Below are 20185 nucleotides of genomic sequence, written 5' to 3'. Positions count from 1 at the left end.
CCTGCAGAACAGAGAGAGTTAGCTCTCCCCTGGGGTGAGGCAACTGGCCCAGGGCACTAGGAGCAGCATTACTGACAGGGAGGCAGAGGTGACGTCTGCCTGGAGCGTGAAACTGTGCCTCTCTGGCCTCAGGTGTGCATGTCTCTAAGGACACTGCCCAGCTCCCTGAGTATGAGGACAGCTGCACCAAGTCCAACCTGGAGAGTCCATGGAAGGGCCAAAGAGAGCTTCAGAATGGATCTAAGACTGTTGGCTTCCCACCATCACTGTCCTGGCCGCCCACTGTGGCCCTGAGCCATCTCTGGAAAGCTCAGGCAGGACTCCACTCAGACAATCGCAGGAGAGGCCTTTAGAGCTCAGGCTCTTCCCTCCCTTCCCACTCATTCAGGGATGTCCACCCACAGGGCCGGAAGTTGGTTGAAAGCCCAGCTTCACTGTGACAAGGGGAAATAGGGATTTTGCAATTTCTCTGGTCATGGACAGCTGAAGTCAGTTGTCTGATGCTTGGAAAATTCATTTTATAAACGGATATATGTACACGATTAACTTCAGTTTTTAGTTTTCTTAGTTTCAGAGGATGTTTTTTATAGTTATATTTGTTCACTTGTCCTTTAATACACACGTAGAACACTGTACAACCATGAACAGGCATTCAGCATTCCATTTTTATGGTCAAACTTTGCAAGGAAAGTTAATGCAGTAGGTCTGTTTTACTCAATTCTAGATTATCTCTGAAGATATCTGGAGACAAGGTCTAAGAACTAAGCCTTGGAATGCTCACAAATGATGTCACTCTGTGCACTCAGAGCACTGGGGCAGGATGTACTAGACCATCAGCATTATTTAAAGTAAACATGAACCTTTATGGTGAGACCTGGAGTCCGGTTTGAGGTTCACACCATGACTGGTCACATAGCAGATACCCACACAGCAGGTACAAGGGATGTGCCTAAGCGATCAGCTCTCTTTAAGGACTCTAAACTCCAAGACTCAAGCAGGCTTCTCTGGATAGAGACATCTTGCGTGTGTCTCTGCAGTTTGAAGGTGGAGAGAAAAGTATATCCATGTAACCTATACAGAGGGAGAACTTGAAAGCCTTCAGCTGAGCTCTCTAGCCTTCACCTATACATACCTTTGTCTGCTGTCCTGGCACTGTTCTTTGCTGTAATAAACCTTCGCTGTGAGTATAATTTGATGCTGAGTCCTGTGAGTTTTTGAATTACTGAACTAGTGGGTAGTCATGGGACCCCCCAGAACACACTTAATTTTTTAAAATTTTAATTACTTGGAATTAAGCTCTATCCTAGATATAAGTCATTGAACAGCAACCTCAAATATATCATCACAGCTTTGCCGCTTTTACAGTAAGTAATCACAAAAACTTTTAAACCCCAGAGTCCATTATTTTCCTTTACCACCTCCATGCCTCTTAATCACAATCACATATGTAGTGATAGTTATCACCAATTATTTAAAGGCATTCACAAATTAAAACCAATCCAATCCACCCATCCCTCCATAATAACAAAATAAAGGGGAGTGGGGCAGAGATATATAGGTACAAAGTGTTTATATACTATTGAGAATAAATTGGTATTAATTTTAACTAGATTGTCTTAAATTATGTTCATTGTAATCCCTAGGGCAAATGTTAAGAAAATGACTAAAAATATATAGTAAAACAAATGAGAAGGGGATCAAAGTGGTACCCTAGAAAATATCTATGTAACACAAAAGAAAGGAGTAATGAAAGAATTGAGAAACAAAAAGATATGACATATAGAAAACAAAAATAAAATACAGAAGTCCTTCCTTATCTCCAGTTGCATGAAATGTAAACTGATTAAACTCTCCAATTAAAAGGTAGAGATTGGCAGAATGGATAAATATGACTCAAGTATGCACTGTCTACAACAGACTCATTTTAGATTCAAAGCCGTCAATAGATTGAGAGTGAAAGGATGGAAAAAGATATTCCATGAAAACAGTAACCCAAAGAAAGCTAAAGTGGCTATACTAATATCAGACAAAACAGACTTTAAGAGAAAAATTGTTAGATGAGATGAGGACATTATATAATGATAAAAGACTTGATCCATCAAGAATATCAAACAATTATAAACATATACGCACCTAGCAAAAGAGGCCCAAAATACATAAAGCAAAAACTGGCAAAATTGAAGGGAGAAATAGACAGTTCCACAATAATAGTTGGAAAATTCAACATCCCACTTTCAGTAATGGCTAGAACAGGTAAACAAAGGATAAACTAGGAAATAAAAGACTTGAACAGTACTGGAAACCAAATAGACCTAATAGACATGTACAGAAGATGGAACATTATCCATGATAGGCCGTAGTTTACTCCACTAAAGAAGACTCTATCAATAAAAAACAAATGAAATCATACGAAGTATCTTCTCCAACACAATAGAATGAAATTAGAATCAATAATAGATGGAAATCTGGAAAACTTACAAACTTGTGGAAATTAAATAATATACTCAAACAACTAATGAGTCAAAAAGAAATAACCAGGAAAATTAGAAAATACTTTAAGAAAAACACAGCATACCAAAACCTATGAGATGCAGCAAAAGCAGTGTGCAAAGGGAAATGTATAGTTGTGAGTGCCTACATTAAAAAGAAGAAAGATCTCAAATCAATAACCTAACCTTCTACCTTACGGAACCAGAAAAAGAAAAGCACTAAACCCAAAGAAAACAGAAGGAAATAAATAATAAAGATCTAAGTGGAGATAAATGAAATACAGGATAGAGAAATAATAGAGCATCATCAAAGCGAAAGTTGGTTCTTTTAAAAGATCAATAAAATTGACAAATTTTAGCTAGACTGATGAAAAAGAGAGAAGAGACTCAAATTACTATGATCAGAAATAACGTGGAGACATTAGTCCCATCCTTACAGAGATAAAAAGAATTATATTGCATATTCATACAAATGAGCAATTGTATAACAAATCAGACAACATAAAAGAAGTGAAAACATTCCTATGGACACAAAAAACTCCAAAATTGACTCTAGAAAAAATAGGCCATCTGAATAGACCTCTAACAAGTGAAGTGATTGAAACCAGTAATCGAAAACCTCCCAAAAAAGAAAAGCCCAGGACCAGATGGCTTCACAGTACAATTCAACCAAACGTTTAAAGAGGAATTAACAATTCTTCTCAAACTCTTTCAAAAAATAGGAGAGAACACTTCCCAATTCATTCTGAGACGAGTATTATCCTGATACGAAAGCCAAACAAGACATCACAAAAATGAAAACTACCAACCAATATCCCTTATGAATATAGATGCAAAGATACTCAAAAAAATGCCAGCAAAACTGAATCCAGCTGCATGTTAAAAGGATTATATACCAAGATCAAGAGGAATTTATCCCAAGAACGTACAAGTGATTCAACATATGAAAATAAATCAATGTGATACACCATTTTAATAAAATGAAAAACCACACAATCATCTCATTGGATGTGGAAAAAGCATCTGACAAAATCCAACACCTTTTCATGGTAAAAAAAGAAAAAAACACTCGACAAACTAGGAATAGAAGGGAACTTTCTCAACCTGATACAGGGCGGCTGTGAAAAATCCACAGCTAACATCAGACTTAATGTGAAGCGCTGAAAGCTTTCCCACTAAGATTAGGAGCAAGACAAAGACATCTGCTTTCAATACTTCTATTCAACACTGGGTTGGAAGTTCTAGCCAGGGCAACTACACAATAAAAGAAATAAAAGGCATCCAAATTGGAAAGAAGAAATAAAATTATCACTTTTGCAGATGACATGATTTTATATAAAGGAAATAGAAAAGAATCCACCATAAAACCATTAGAGCTGATAAACAAATTTAGCACAGTTGCAAGATAGAAGATCAGTGTACACATATCAGTCATATTTTTACATACTAGCGATGACCAATCAAAAAAGAAAATTAAGGGAAAAATTCCATTTACAGTAGCAGCAAAAACAATAACACACTTAGTAATAAAGTTAATCAGGGAGGCGCAAGACTTGCACACTGAAAACTGCAAAACATTGTTGAAAGAAATTAAAGAAAACCTAATAAATGAAAAGATAGCCCATGTTGTTGGTTGGAAGACTTAATATTGTCAAGATGGCCACACTCCTTAAATTGATGTACAGACAATGCAATCACTATCAAAATTACAACAGCAAGTTTTTTTCAGAAGTGGACAAACTGATCCAAATTTCATATGGAATTGCAAAGGAACCAGAAGAGCTAAAACAATCTTGAAAAAGACAAAGTAGAAAGACTCAAACTTCCCGATTTCAAAAGTTACTGTAAAGATACAGCAATCAAAATAGTGTGATACTGGCATAAGGATAGACATATGTATCAACGGAGTAGACTCAAGAGTCCAAAATAAACCCAGAAATTTCTAGCAAATTGATTTTCAACAAGGGAAAGACCATTGATTGGGGAAACAATAGTCTTTCAACAAATGATACTGGAAAAACTGAATAACCACATAATAAAGAAGGAACTTGGAAGCTTAACTCAACCATATACAAAAATTAACTTGAGAGGAATCAAAGACCCAAATATTGAGAGCTAAAATTAGGACCATACCCAGCAGCCCAGTGGTTAATTTTGGCATGCTCCATTTCAGGGGCCCGGGTTCAGTTCCCGGATGTGGACCTATACCACTTATCTGCCAGTGGCCATGCTGTCACGGCAGCTCATGTACAAAAAAGAGGAAGACTGGCAACAGATGTTAGCCCAGGGCAAGTCTTCCTCAGCACAAAAAAAAAATCACTAAAGTTATAAAACTCCTAGAAGAAAACATAGTTCTAAATCTTCATGAACTTGGATTTATACCTTGAATGGATTCTTAGATATGACACCAAAAGCATGAGCAACAAAAGAAAAAAATACATAAGGTATCCTTCATCAAAATGTAAACCTTTTATGCATCAAAGGACTATCAAGAAAGTGAAAGACGATCCACAGAATGGCAGAAAATATTTGCAAATAATACATCTGATAAAGGTCTAGTATCCAAAATGTATAAAATACTCATGCAATTCAACAATGAAAAGACAAACAACCCTATTAAAAAATGGGCCAAGTGTCTTCCAAAGTAGCTATAGCATTTTCCATTTCCATCAGCAATGAAGGAATGAAAGTTCCTGTTACTCCACCTCCTTCCAGCATTTGGTGTTGTTATTGTTCTGGATTTCAGCCACTCTAAAACATGCGCAGTGCCATCTCCTTGTTGTAACTTGCATTTCCCTGATGACGTAGGATGTGGAGTATCTTTTCATATGCTTTTTTGCCATCTGTCTCTCTTCTTTGGTGACGTGTCTGTTAAAGTCTTTGGCCCATTTTTTCATCGGGTTGTTTTCTTATTGCTGAGTTTTAAGAGTTCATTATTGTATGTTTTGGATAATAGTCCTTTATCAGATACGTCTTCTGCAGATATTTTCTCCCAGTCTGTCTCTCAGTGTCTCTGCCCCTGGCAGGCTGTCTAATCAGCATGTCTTTTCAAAATAAACATTAGAAAGAGCTTCTCTTTCCCTCTCTCTGGACTCCTGTGCTCAAAGGCCCATGTGAACGGTGAGTTGCTGTGATCTCATTGAAGCCACAAAGAGCTGGGGGCTGGGGTGAGACACAATCCTGGTGGTGGTGTTTGAGTTCTGGGATCCAACTGGGTTGAAAGCCAACTGTTCCTTTGGAAAGTCTAGCTACATGAGTCAACAAATGCTCTATTTTTGCTTTAAAACAAAATTGATAGAGAATGAAAGAAAAAGGGCCCTTTAAAATACAACCACCACTTGTAGAAATTGTAATCTTCTAAAGAAGTCCTGCTTTAAGGGGTCAGGTCTAGTGACTTGCCTCAACTCACCCATCCAGAGAGACCTCCTCTCCCTCTTTACTGCTCCCAGAACCAGTCACACACCTGCTGTACCATGTTATGGCTTGTAGAGGGTTGGCTGAAAGCACACTGGGAGCCCAGCAGGATGTTGAAACAGGAAGGCAAAGCTGGGCCCTAGCATCAAGTCTACTCCCAGAAAGCAACCCCACTCTGGGGCTGATGTCAGAACCTCGGACTAACAGGTAACATACGTTTGTCCAAAGCTGACATCAATCTCCAAACATCTCATCAGAAACGTGGGAGTGAGGCTGCCCAGTGGCCGACTGGTTAGGTTCACGCACTCCGCTTCAGTGGTCCAGGGTTTTGTCGGTTCAGGTCCGGGGCACAGACCTAGTGCCAGTCCTCAAGCCATGCTGAGGCAGTGTCCCACATAGCAGAACTAGAAGGACCTGCAACTAGAAAATACAACTATGGTGGGCTTTGGGGAGAAGAAGAAGAAAAAGAAAAAGATTGCCAACAGATGTTAGCTCAGGGCCAATCTTTAAAAAAAAAAAAAAGAAAAAAGAAAAAGAAGTGTGGGAGTTGGGGAGGGGATCGGGGAGTGGAATTGAAGCTGATAAAGGAGTAGGATGCTCCCCAACCCTTCTTCATTGCCAATTTGGATACCTTTTATTTCTTTTTCTCGCCTAATTGCTCTGGCCAAAACTTCCAGTACTATGTTGAGTAAGAGTGTTGACAGTGGACACCCTTGTCTTGTTCCTGTTCTCAGACGGATGGCTTTTAGTTTTACCCCATTGAGTATGATGTTGGCTGTAGGTTTGTCATATATGGACTTTATTATATTGAGGTACTTTCCTTCTACACTCATTTTATTGAGAGTTTTTATCATGAATAGATGTTAGATCTTGTCAAATGCTTTCTCTGCATTTATTGACATGATCACGTGGTTTTTATTCCTCATTTTGTCAATGTGGTGTATCACATTCATTGATTTGTAGATGTTGAACCATCCCTGTGTACCTGGTATAAATCCCACTTGATCATGGTGTACAATACTTTTAACGTATTGCTATATTCAGTTTGCCAATATTGTGTTGAGGATTTTTGCATCTAAGTTCATCAGTGATATTGATCCATAATTTTCTTTCTTTATGATGTCCTTCTCTGGCTTTGGGATCAGGGTGATGTTGGCCTTGTTAAATATGTTAGGAAGCTTCCCATCTTCTTCAATTTTTTGGAATAGTTTGAGAAGGATAGGTATTAAATCTTCTTTGAATGTTCGGTAGAATTCTCCAGAGAAGTGAACTCATCTTGGACTTTTATTTTTGGGGAGGTTTTTGATTACTCTTTCAATCTCTTTACTTGCTTGTGGTATACTCAGATTGTCAATTTCTTCTTGATTCAGTTTTGGGAGGTTGTGTGAGTCTAAGAATTTATCCATTTCTTCTAGATTGTCCAATTTGTTGGCATACAGTTTTTCATAGCATTCTCTTATAATCCTTTGTCTTTCTGTGGTATCTGTTGTAATTTCTCCTCTTTCATTTTTAATTTTATTTATTTGAGCCTTCTCCCTTTTTTACTTAGTGAGTCTGGCTAAGGGTTTGTAAATTTTGTTTACCTTCTCGAAGAACCAGCTCTTAGTTTCATTGATCCTTTCTACTGTTTTGTTTTTTTTTTTTTTTTTTTGGCTTCTATTTCATTTATTTCTGCTCTAAATTTTATCATTTCCCTCCTTCTACTGACTTTGGGTTTTGTTTGTTCTTCTTTTTCTAGTTCTGTTAGGTGTAGTTTAAGATCACTTATTTGAGATTTTTCTTGTTTGTTAAGGTGGGCCTGTATTGCTATGAATTTCCCTCTTAGGACTGCTTTTACTGCACCCCATATGAGTTGGTATGGTTATTTTCATTTTCATTTGTCTCCAGATATTTTTTGATTGCTCCTTTAATTTCTCCAGTGATCCATTGTTTGTTCAGCAGCATGTTGTTTTGTCTCCACATCTTTCTCCCTCTCCTAGCATTTTTCTTGTAGTTAATTTCTAGTTTCATAGCACTATGGTTGGAAAAGATGCTTGACATGAATTCAATCTTCTTAAATTTATTGAGGCTTGCCTGGTTCCAAACATATGATCTATCCTTGAGAATCTTCCATGTGAACTTGAGAAGAATGTGTATTCTTCTGATTTTGGATTGAGTGTTCTATATATATCTATTAAGACCATCTGGTCTAGTTTTTCATGTAATTCCACTATTTCTTTGTTGACTTTCTGCCTGGAGGATATATCCATTGATGTAAGTGGGGTTTGAGGTCTCCTACTATTATTGTGTTGCTGTTAATTTCTCCTTTTAGGTCTGTTAATAGTTGCTTTATGTACTACGGTGTTCCTGTGTTAGGTGCATATGTATTTATAAGTGTTATGTCCTCTTGGTGGGATGTCCCTTTTATCAACTGTACACTGCCCCTCTTTGTCTCTCATTGCCTTTTTATCTTGAAGTCTGCTTTGTCTGACATAAGTATAGCAACAACTGCTTTCTTTTGTTTGCTGTTAGCTTAGAGTCTCATGTGTCTTTTGATTGTAGAACTCAATCCACTTAAATTTAGAGTGATTATTGATATATGAGGGCTTAATGGTTGTTTTGTACTTCCCTTGTTTCTTGTCCCGTGTATTTCCAACTGCCAATTCAGTTTGGTAGTTCTCTATGACAGTTTTCTCAGTTTTCTCTTTATTTATCATTTGTGTCTCTCTTCTGATTTTTTGTTTAGTGGTTACTGTGAGATTTGTGTAAAAGATCTAATAGAGGAGACAGTCCATTTTCTGATAGCCTCTTATTTCCTTAGTCTAATCAGATTCCATCCCTTTCCTCTTCCCCATCTAAGTTATTGTTGTCAAAACTTATTCCACTTTGTGTTGTGAGTCTGTGGTTAAAATGAAGTGATTATAGTTATTTTTGATGTTTTCCTTCCCTTTATCTTCAACGTTATGAATAAGTGTTTGCTAAGCTGTTCTGATAGCTGCAATTTTCTGATTTTGTCTCCTATTTATCTCCTTGCTCGAGGCTTTGTAAACCCTTTCTCCTTTTTTTCAGGTATGAGGGCCTTCTTTATCGTTTCTTGTAGGGGAGGTCTTATGGCGGTGAACTCCCTCAGCTTTCTTTTATTTGGGAAAGTTTTTATTTCCCCATCATATCTGAAGGATATTTTCACTGGATAGAGTATTCTTGGCTATAGAGTATTCTGAAAGTTTTGTGTTTCAGAATTTTGAATATATCATTTCACTCTCTCCTGGCCTGTGAGGTTTTTGCTGAGAAATTCACTGCAAGCCTGATAGGGGTTCCTTTGTAGGTGAGTCTCTCTGCCTTGCTGCTCTTAATATTTTTTCTTTGTCATTGACTTTTGCCAGTTTTACTAATATATGCCTTGGAGGTCTTTTTACATTGATGTAGTTAGGCATTCTACTAGCTTCTTTTACTTGTAATTCTGGCCCCTTCCTCAGGTTTGGGAAGTTCTCAGCCATTATTTCTTTGAACAAGCTCTCTGCTCCTTTCTGCGTCCATACTCCCTCTGGACTACCTATAATCCTTATGTTGCATTTCCTAATTGAGTTGGATATTTCTTGGAGAATCTCTTTATTACTTTTTAGTCTTAGTTTTCTCTCCTCCTCCATCTGAAGCATGTCTATATTTCTGTCCTCTAAATTGCTCATTCTGTCTTCCACAATATCAGCTCTGTTTTTTAAGGACTTCAGATTTTTCTTTATCTCATTCATTGTGTTTTTCATCTCCAATATTTCTGACTGGTTTTTCTTTATAGTTTCAATCTCTTTTGTGAAGCATTCTCTCTGTTCATTAATTTTATTCCTTATTTCATTGAACTGTCTTTCTGAGTTCTCTTGTAACTCATTGAGTTTTCTTATAATAGCTATTTTGAATTCTCCGTCATTTAGATTGTAAATTCCTTTTCTTTCAGGATTGATTTCTGGGTGCATGTAGTTTTCCTTCTGGCCTAGAGTATTAATACACCTCTTCATATTATTTGAGGGGGTGAATTTGTGCCTTTGCATAGTGGTAGTATCTGGTTGCAGATTCCTCCTGCTGCCATTGGCGGGGGGAGCAGGAGCTGTGTATTCTGAGCCCAATGTAATTCCTGGCAGCTGTGCCTGTCATTTAGAAGCTATGCTTACAGAGCCCATCTGCATTTGCCTGTTCACTGCCGCTGCTTTACAAATGCTATGCACAGGCACTATGGCAGGCTTCCCTTGCTCTGGCTGAATGGCCAAGCTGGTGAACCAGGCAGGGGGAGGGGCACTTTCTTTCATGTGCATGATCCCAGGTGCACTTGCTGTCTGTCCTCCTGGGCTGCTCAGTTTGGTGAAGAAGCCCCCATGATTGCTTCGCCTCCGTGGTGTGGAGATTTCCCATGGGCTGGGAGGCAACTCAAGAACAAAGGCATTCCAGCAGAGGAATGCCTCCTCCCTCCTCTCCTCTCAGAGCTGTGTCCAGTCTCATGCCCTAGGTTGCTGCTGTTTGGGGAGGGAGAGAAGACCCCCTTGCCTCCTTCCACTGCCTCTCAGAGGGTCCAGCACCTCCACCTTCAGACATATGGCTGCGTGTCTCTCTCAGATGTCTATTATATTGTGTGAATATCCTCTGTTCACTTATGAGTGTCCTTTTCATTGTATCTTACTGATGAGAGTCTAAGGGAAGAGCTGACTCTGTCACTATGCTGATGTCACTCCCTCCTCTTCCTTCTTTTCAATGCTGCATTTGCTCAAAAAGTTTAATAACTATTGAAATTTTTCACTTCCCCTCTTCTTTCTACTTCCTCCTTTACCCATCTCTGCTCTCTCTGAAGCAACCCAGCAATCAAACCTGCAAATAAATAAATATTTATTTATTCATATTGAAAATAAATATATAAATAGCCCTTTCACATTATTTCTCCTTGTTTATGTAATCATATAGCAACATGAATTTTTCACCTTTGTTTCACAATACTGGGATTAAATTTTCACCTCTGCCTCTTGCTCTTCATATGTGATTGAACATAAGGCAAATGCCTCCAAGTCATTGCTATAGACCTGACTCAGTTTTTTTAATGGGTGTAAAATATTCCATGATGAGAGTGATCCACAACTGGCACACCCGTCCCTGATGTCTGAGCACACACTTTGTGTTCAGCGTTGGGCCACTGCCCTGGGAGTGGCACACACCCTGGACTCACCCCCTCACCCTCCTGGCGTGCTCTACTCCATGCATTCTCTTCCTGGGAGTAACGGCTTGGCTTGGTTTTGTTTGTTTTTTGTCAACAGATATTGATATTACTTTCCAAAACAGCTATAATAATTCTCAATCCCATCTGCGAAATTTGAGAGAGTACCATTCTCCCAAGGGAAACAGAATTTGGAATGTTGTCAATGGTACAAGCTCCCAATTAGCAAATTTTTTTTAAAAATGAATAACATATTTGCCAGCCCTTTGATATTTTCTGCTTATATTGACTTACATAAATTGACAGCACCTTGGGGTTTACAGATTTTCTTCATCAAAGTATCAAACTATTTCTTCATCAAACTATTTAGAAGTTCTTCATTGATCCCTGACATGTAGAGATAAAAAAAAGATCATTCTAAGCTTAGGAAACAGCCCATGAAACATCCTTCAATAAGCTGCTGGAGCCTTTGAACAAGGTCTGCCTCTGTTTTCCTTCCACTGTGCCTAGTCGTGTTCTGTAGAAGGACAAATGCCTGGTAATCCCTCCAACTTAACATATCTAAATAGAAAGGAGCAGCCTTCCTCAGCTTCAAAGGCCTGCTTCTGTCAGCTTTCCTAGGCCCCCAAATTATCCCTCTTTTCCTTTCTTTACATGTTGAAAACATCATTGGGTTCTGAGAACTCTCCCTCCATGAGTTCTGATTCCCAGCTTTACCTTCCATTCCCTCTGCCTCCAATGCCAGTTTCAAGTCTCCAAATTACTGTTCAGTGCCTCTACTGCCCACCCCTCCCACTGTTCCCAATAAATCTCAAATACCACCAAGTCAATTAACCTAATAGGGACATTAAGATGAACACATTATGTGGGAGGGTCCATGTAATTCTCCCTCAGAATAAGAATAATGGCAGAGAGGGACTCCATAAGTAAGGACAAAGGGAAGTCATTGAGTAAGGCAGGAAATTATTCCTAGAAACATGTCAATTTCTAATAACTGGTGACAGCCCTAGTACTTATTTCTATTGCTCCTAGAAATGCCCACAGTGACAGGGCTTTATAAGGGGTCACTGTGCCTTTTTTAAGGGGCAGTGTGGCAGAGGCATCCAGAATACTTTACCTTCCTCCATAAACAAGTCTCTGGGAGAGAAACTCCTGGTGGCAGAAGTGAAGCAGGGCAGACAATCTCTGTGGCTTTTAGAAAACAGAGTAGGGCTAAGCATAACCACCATGAGGTCCTATGACCACAATAGTGTTTGTTCCCAAAAGCCCCAGGTACTCTCATGATCAAGTACAAACTCCTTGGTCTACCATTCAAGATTTGACATCAAATTATGGAACCAGCCTTTCAAAAAGAATCTCCACTACTCATTAATAGGAGTCCTCAAGAGTGATCTCCTTCAGTAATCCTGATTTATGCCAGAAATGACCTCCCCCACGAAGACCTGCCCCCACTTCAAGGCCCCATTCAAGCCTCACCTTCCCCAGGGAGCTTCATCTCACAGACAGGCCCCATTCCCCCTCCCTTCTCTGGACTCCCTGAGCAGATAGTCTGAACACTTTAGCACTTAATACACCTATATACCACCTTGAAACAGTTTTCTATGAATGTATCTTCATCTCCCAGACAAAACCACTAGTTTCTTAAGGACAGGATCTGCTCGAGGTAGACGATGTCGTAGTTAAGTATAAATCCATTAGCACCTAGTACACGACAGATGATCCGTCAACACTTCCTGACTGATGACTGATTGAGCTGCTATCAGACACAAGTTGAAAACTTGAATTAGTGAGACCAAAAATGTTAATTCCTGTGATGGTTAGCATAACTTAACACCTGCGTAATGACCCCAGAGTGAGCATCCTCTGAATAATAAGCCCTACAAATTGGATACTTGTCTAGATTCAAATTGAACAACATCCTGAAAGAAAGTCTAGACTCTGAGAGCATCAGGATTTCCAGAAGCTGCTAATTTTTGTTTTTAGGTGTTTAACTTAAGGGCAGCCAGCCCTGGTGGTCTAGTGGTCAAGATTTGGCATTCTTACTGCCACAACCAGGGTCATTTCCAGCCACAGAACCTCACTATCCATCTGCTGGTTGTCATACTCTGGCAGCTGCGTGTTGCTTTGATGCTGATAGCTATGCCATCATATTTCAAATACCAGCAGGGTCACCCATGGTGGACTGGTTTCAATGGAGCTTCCAGACTAAGACAGACTAGGAAGAAAGTCCTGGCCACCCACTTCTGAAAAAAATTTCCATGAAAACCCTATGAAAAGCAGTGGAGCATTGTGTGATATAGCGCCAGAAGGTGAGAAGATGGCGCAGAAAGACTGGGTAGGGTTCCGCTCTGCTGCACACAGGGTCGCTAGGAGTAGGAATTGACTGGTCAGCATTAGCAACAAAACTTAAGGGTCCTAAGAGAGCGAAACATCCACACAGCCTCTCTAAAAGGAACACATGAATAGCTCTTTATATTTTACTTGCATTGTCAAGTGGCTCTTGAAACAACCTTGAGAGGTAGAATGGGAAGTTATTAAAGACCAAGGGGCAGAGAAGGTTACGCTGACTCTTTTCCAACTCACTCTTAAGTAGGAAGTACCAGCATATTACATATTTCTTCTTAAACATCTGGACTCCTTTACAAAGAGCTCTCTTTACGTTTCATAATTCCTGAGAATTTGGTCTCCAGAGCTCCTAGTCCCACAGATGTCAAAAGCCTTCTAGCTGGCATTCTATAATCTCCCCAAACTCTTCTGTTCTTATCTTAATTACCAGTTGGATGTAGGAAGCCCCCAGTCCTTGAGCCCTCATTTGCTCCAGGGCAACCACGGAGCCTTTCACATCAGCTAAATCAAGCCTAGAGGTCTCCAAGGGTACCAGCCCACCACTTTCATATGCCACCACTTAGGTTTTTCCCTGGGTTTTTGATGAACCACTCCCTAGTTCTTTGCGACAGCGTTTTAGGGTCTGGGACTAAAATTTCCTGGGCTCCAGCATCTGACTCCTTTTCTCACAGCGAGGAGGCTGAGCAGAGAGACCTGCGGGAAATGGGGAGGGGCGCCCAGTCGGAATATCCCCCTGGGCTCTGAAGCCTTAAACAAGTCTCGACTCTACAAATGGTATTATTTTTCTTCTTTCCATAAACCAGGCATCATGATTCTGGTTTATCTGTTTAAGCAAAGGGGTCGAAGAAGCGCGACTCTCAGGACCCAAGGGCCGAGGCACAATTTTTTCCGCCTCGGGGACCTCAAGTTAGATATTTTTCTCCTATGATGCCTTCCCTGTGACGAGAGCTTAATCGTGAATTATGTAAGCCAGGTGCAACTTGGATGGCTGAGGAAAAAACCCATTGTCTACACGTGAGTCAATCCAGCTTGAATTCATCAAAGACCCAGGGGAAACCCTAGGCGGGGTTGGCCGAGTGACCACACCGCGATAGCAAATGAAAGCGACAGGCTGGGACCCTTGGAGACCTCCAGGCTTCACTGCACGGATCTGAAGGCTCCGTGCCCTCCACGCGCCGCACCAGCGACCCCAGCCCTCTCCCCGCCGGCGGCGAGCTCTCGGGCTAGCGGGCGGGCGGCGGCGGGGAAGCGGAAGGAGCAGCGGGCGCGGGGGACGGAGGCGGGACTTGGTCTCCTGGCAACGGCGCCGGCGATTGGCCAGCCGGTCGGCGGCCGAGGCCGAGAGCAGGCGCCCTGCAAACGCCCGTCGCGGCGACTGCGGCTGCGCGGGAGATTCAAATCGGCGGCTGCTCGCTCGCGGTGCCGGCGGGGCTGCTGCTGGCCGGCGTCCTCTCACCATGGGTGATAACCTGGAGAATGCCATTCGGTAAGTGTCGGTCTCGGGGGTGGGGGTAGGGGCGGGGGGACGGGGGCGCGACCCCCGGCTGCGGGCGCCGAAGGGCCTGGCGACCGCGGATTCGGGCCTGGCGGTCTGCGGGTCCTCGGCCCGGCCCGCCCCAGACCTGCCTCCCTGAAGCCCCTCCCGGCCCCCCCCCCCCCCCCCCCCCCCGGCTCTGCAGTTTGTCCCCACCCCACTGCATCCCCACCCCACCCCAGCTAGGCTGTGGGCCACTTGTGAGTCGTTGATGGGACTCTGGGCCACGTAGCAGATGCTCTCTGTTGAGACCAGTCTGGGGGGTTCGTGCAATTCGTGAGACCCTCGGAGCTCACATTTATTCTTTGTAAGGAACCCCCCTCTGGGCAGATCGCCGCCGTGGAGACAAAAATGGAACCCAACGAAAGAACCTAAACTTCATGTGTAGGTTTCATTAGAAACTTTCAAAGCCTCCTACAGGGAAAGAACTTAAAACTGCTCTTACCCATAATCCCACAGTCAGTTTTAAAAAGTGTTTGAATACGTGCACTTTAAGAACAACTATGCTTATTGTCATTTATGTCAGCGTACTAACAATTTTTTAAATTTCCATGCCTTTGCTTGATGACTTAGGTGATTTATCCAGACTGTTTCAAAAGCAGTTAAATCTTATGTGATAGCAAGTAAAACTGGTTAGTTTTATCAGCACCCGGGTAATCTCTCTTTGGGATAGAAGGCTGAGGTCGTTAAGTACAGTCAAAACAAAAGTCCATTTGCTTTAAGACTTTTTCTTTAGCCTTCAATCTAGCCAGCAAAGGATTTCACTTTTAGAAATTTGTTTTCCCTCATTTTAAAAGAGAAATTGGGAATTTCTGACCTTGTTTTGACTTACTAAACACTAATTTGCTTTAATGAACTGGGTGTTTTAGTGGTAACTTACCGTGGATTTAGGCCATTTTACTAGGAAAATGTGCTTGATATCAGAAGGTGAAATGTTTTTGTGGGGCAGCCTATTATTGCATGTATTTGGGGAGAAAGGTTCTGACCTTGTAGCAATTTATCCGTTATGAGGTATGAGAGGGTGATTCAAAATGTAAAAATAATTTTATTTTTTAAAAATAAGTAATACATTTATATGGTTAAAAAAAGATTTAGAGGCGCCAGCCCCAGTGGCCTAGTGGTTGTTAGGTGCACTCCACTTCAGTGGCCCAGGTTTGATTGGTTCCTCAGCGCAGACCCACACCACTGTCAGTGGCCATGCTGTGGCAGGGACCCACATACAAAACAGAGGAAGACTGGCACCTGTCTACTCTCACATCCCCTCATATTTAACCATTTTTCTAGTTTATTTCTCAAGAGTTTCTTTTTGTAAATGTAAATGATTATATTATAATAATATATTAATATAGCTATATATTTATGTGTATGTGTGTGTGTACAATTCCTGTCTTTATCTCACATAAAACATAGCAGACTGTATACACTGCTTTTTTGTTGTTTTTTTTGTTTTTTTTGCTTAACACTGTCCTTGGAGATTTCTGTCCGTACACAGAGCTCTTTCTTATTCTTTTTTACGCTGGCATAATATTTCATATACAATAATTGATCTAAAAAGTCCCTCATTGATGAACACCTGGGTTGTTGACAATCTTTTGCTGTTACAAATAGAGCCACAGTGAAAAAGCTTGTTCACGTGGCCTTTTGCACATACACCGATTATCTGTCTTCTAGATTCCCAGAAGTGGGTTTGCTAGATCAAAAGTAAATCCCTCATAATTTTGATAGCTGTTACCCATTCCTGTGGCAGAGATTGAGGGCACTCCCACCTGCAAGCAGGAGAAGAGTGCCCGTTTCCACTGCCTCTCTTGGACACTGTTGTCACATTTTTGCCCGTCTGGTGATTGAGAAATTGTATCTCAGTGAGGTGAATTTCTCTTAGAGAGATTGAGTATTTTTCTGTGGAATGCCTTTTGTTCACTTTTTAAATTTTGGTTCCCCCCCCTCCCCAATTTCTGGAAGTTCTGTTTGTTATCCCAGTTTATCATTTCTCTTTTGACTCTGCTTGGCGTTTGTTTTGTTTATTTGACATGTAGAAGCCTTTTATTTATTTATAGTTGACTTTAGCTTTTCTTTTGTGGCTTCTGGATTTTGAGTTGTAAGAAACATTGATTTCGTTTGTATTCTGATATGATAGCTAGAAGAAAGTACTACTTTTAAATCTTTTTTTCCAAAATTCATGTGATTTCTCTGATAGAAAACCTGGAGGTCTTCTTTAGCTTGACTCTCTCACACCCAGTATGCAGTGCCATCAGCAAGTCCCATTGTCTTTTTCTCCAAAACACCCCAGATTCCATCCTTGTAACTGTTCCCACACTGGTCCATCTCACTGCCCTGTCGCTGGGAGCTGGGACCGTGACTGCGCTGTAGCTTTCCAGCTGGTTTCCCTCTTCTGTTCTCCTCCCCCACCCCCTTCCTCACTTGGAGAGACAGAATGGTTGTTTGAAAATGCAAATTAGCTCCTGTCAACCCCACCGTCTCCTAGCTCAGCACTCTTACATAGTGGCGTGGCTCTCTGCCTCTGATCAGATGTCACCCCCTCAGAAAGGCAGGCCTTCCTTGACCACTCTATCTAAAAATTATAAAGCATATCCCATTTTTACCCTTCTCCGGTTATTTCGTTTCTTCCCTAAGTGCTTAGTGTCACCTGGCATTCTTTTACCTGTTTCTTTGTGTTCGTTTACCCCACTAGCCCCTGAGCTGCGGTGGAGAGCTATACCCGGCCCGGTTGGTTTTTAAGCCGTGGTTGGGTGTGTGGAATAGGGGCTAGCTGGGTTCTCTGGGAACTGTGGTGGCTGATCTGCGAGCGTTGCCACCGCGTGTTCTTCCTTAGGGACGCTGTGTTCCACTGAGGCCCGGAAAGCAGACTATCTGGAAACCCCGATTAGTGGTACCCAGGGCTGCTGGCAGCCATTCACAAGCGCTCTTCAAATCTCGTTCCAGCAATGTCTCAGCCACACTCCTGAGCAGCACAGAGGGGTCCGAGGCGGTGCCACGCCTGGGTCCCGCCGTTGGGATGAGAAGCAGCAGACTTTTGGGTGCTGCCTCTCATGGTGGGAGTGACGCTGGGACTCAGTGAGAGGAGGAGACCCTGGGGCCAGAGCTGGGGACTCCTCCAGCTGCCTCTCTCTAGGGCTCAGCTCAGGGGCCTTGAGTCTTATCTTCTTCTGGAAAAACACTGACTGCGTCTGAGTTTTCTGACCACCTCTGAGTGAATGCTCTTTTGATTTTAATATAGCATACAAATTGATATTTAAGATTTCCATTTTAAGGTGTATGAATGATAAATATAAAATCTTTTGCTTTTAAGAATTATCGCTAATATCCCATGTGCATATTTTTCTGGTTCTAGAATGTTTGAAGCCCATATGCAGAGCTACAAGGGCCATGATCCACTTGGTGAATGGGAAAGGTGAGCATTGAGTTTATTTTTTTTTCCTATAACAAGCTGTATGCTGTCCTGAAAATTAACGTTACCTCTATCTTTCTAGTTACATTCGGTGGGTAGAAAATAACTTTCCTGAAAATAAGGACTACTTGACAACTTTATTAGAACATTTAATGAAGGAATTTTTAGATAAGAAGAGATACCACAATGACTCAAGATTCATCAATTATTGTTTGAAATTTGTAAGTATGCTTTCAGATGTATAGTAAAATCTATAATCATATTGTACTTTTGCTTTTTTCCAAAATGACTGTCTTTTCTTTAATTCCTTATGTTTCCAATCATAAATTTTTAAAAGTTATGTGGCCAGAGATGTGTATTTTAGAACTTTTTAGCTTCTATATTATGGACTTAGGGATTTAATTTTAAAACCCTCTTTCTCTGTGTATCAAGTCATTAAATGTTACAACACGAGATAGAAACTATTAAATTATAAGAAGGATTGTTGGATGAGAAGTGTGCTTAGGGGAAGGGAGGTAGGCGGGCACTCCCAGGTACTAAGAGTTCCTGGGAATAAATTAAATTCATCATGAATAATTAAGAAAATATGAGCTCTCAGAAACTAATTTAGTACTAAAAAGAGAAGGCTGCCTCAGGTTAGACCTTAAAGGTTGGGTCTCTTTCATCTTGGAATAAAGGCCTGGGGACACGAGTAATAAAATCATGAATGGCATGGCTAGAGTAAGCATGGGCTTGTTCACTGAATTACTAGATACTAAGGTTAGAGGCACCCAGTGGAACTTGGGCAAGCTCAGGTTAAGACAGAAAGAATACTTGTATAGTCATTATAGAGCCTGCTGTCTTGGGAAATAGCGTGGGTAATTATGGGGGCATTGAATGTCAAGGAAAGGAGTGAGCTTAACTTTTAGGTTCGCCATCAGAGAGCCACCCAGGGCTCGCCCTCCGCGGTGCATCCTGAAGCCGCCGTGAAGACTGGACACTGGGGCCAGCCTGCGCTCCGCCCATCTGGACTCGCAGTCCTGTGTCCTGATGTCTGTCTGCTTTGGGGTTTTCTAGGCTGAATGCAACAGTGACCGTCATCAGTTTTTTGAGTTTCTGTACAACCATGGGATCGGGACCCTGTCCTCTCCGCTGTACGTAGCCTGGGCTGGGCATCTGGAAGGCCAAGGAAATCTACAGCACGCCAGCGCTGTTTTTCGGAGAGGAATTCAAAACCAGGCTGAACCTAGCGAGCTGCTGCAACAGCAGTACAGGTAGTTTGAAAATAAGACTCCACATGGCATTTCCTGCTCTGAGATGTACGGTTTGCGCTTAAAACGTTTTATTACCTGTTTATACAGGAAAATCCTTCTCATTGTGGAAAATGTGGATAATACAGAGTAGCGTAAAGGAAAACCAACTGCTCACAAATATTACTGTTAACATTTTCGTGCATTTCCTTCCAATATCTCTTCCTAGGCCTGTGTGTGTGCCTTTGTGTTTGTGTGTTTTAACAGTAAGTCATACTGTATGTGTGGTTATATATACTGAGCTTCATACTGCTCTTAAGAAATTAGGAACTTTCTGTACTTAAAAAGTAGTTAGGAAATCTGTCCCAGAGTTGTCAGAATTTAACTGTTCTCCAACTGAACATTTAAGTTGTTTCCAACATTTTGGTCTTTACAAGGAACAACATAATGAATATCTTAATGAATAACTTTGTTTTTCACAATTTTTTACTTTTGCTGTGATTAAATACTCATTTATCATTTAGGGTATTCAGAAAATACAGAAAACTAAAGAAGCAGAGGAAACCTGGCATTTATTTTAGCAGACATTTGTTTCTC

At 41.2% G+C, this 20185-nt stretch overlaps 1 protein-coding gene across 1 annotated transcript in view; it reads left to right on the top strand.

Moving 5' to 3' along the window:
- The first annotated feature begins 14558 nt into the window (after nt 1-14558).
- The window catches only part of BUB1 (BUB1 mitotic checkpoint serine/threonine kinase), a 41731-nt gene continuing 36104 nt past the window's right edge, over nt 14559-20185 (top strand). Inside the window, exons 1-4 of the mRNA XM_023618702.2 lie at nt 14559-14905; nt 18303-18362; nt 18442-18580; nt 19416-19612. Of these exons, the coding sequence (XP_023474470.2) occupies nt 14877-14905; nt 18303-18362; nt 18442-18580; nt 19416-19612 (425 nt within the window). The 5' untranslated portion in view covers nt 14559-14876. The remainder of the gene's footprint in view (nt 14906-18302; nt 18363-18441; nt 18581-19415; nt 19613-20185) is intronic.

Source organism: Equus caballus, chromosome 15 (genome assembly GCF_041296265.1).
Source record: "Equus caballus isolate H_3958 breed thoroughbred chromosome 15, TB-T2T, whole genome shotgun sequence".
Taxonomy (NCBI): domain Eukaryota; kingdom Metazoa; phylum Chordata; class Mammalia; order Perissodactyla; family Equidae; genus Equus; species Equus caballus.
Note: the sequence above shows the minus strand (reverse complement) of the source record. Positions and strands in the feature narration are given on the sequence as shown.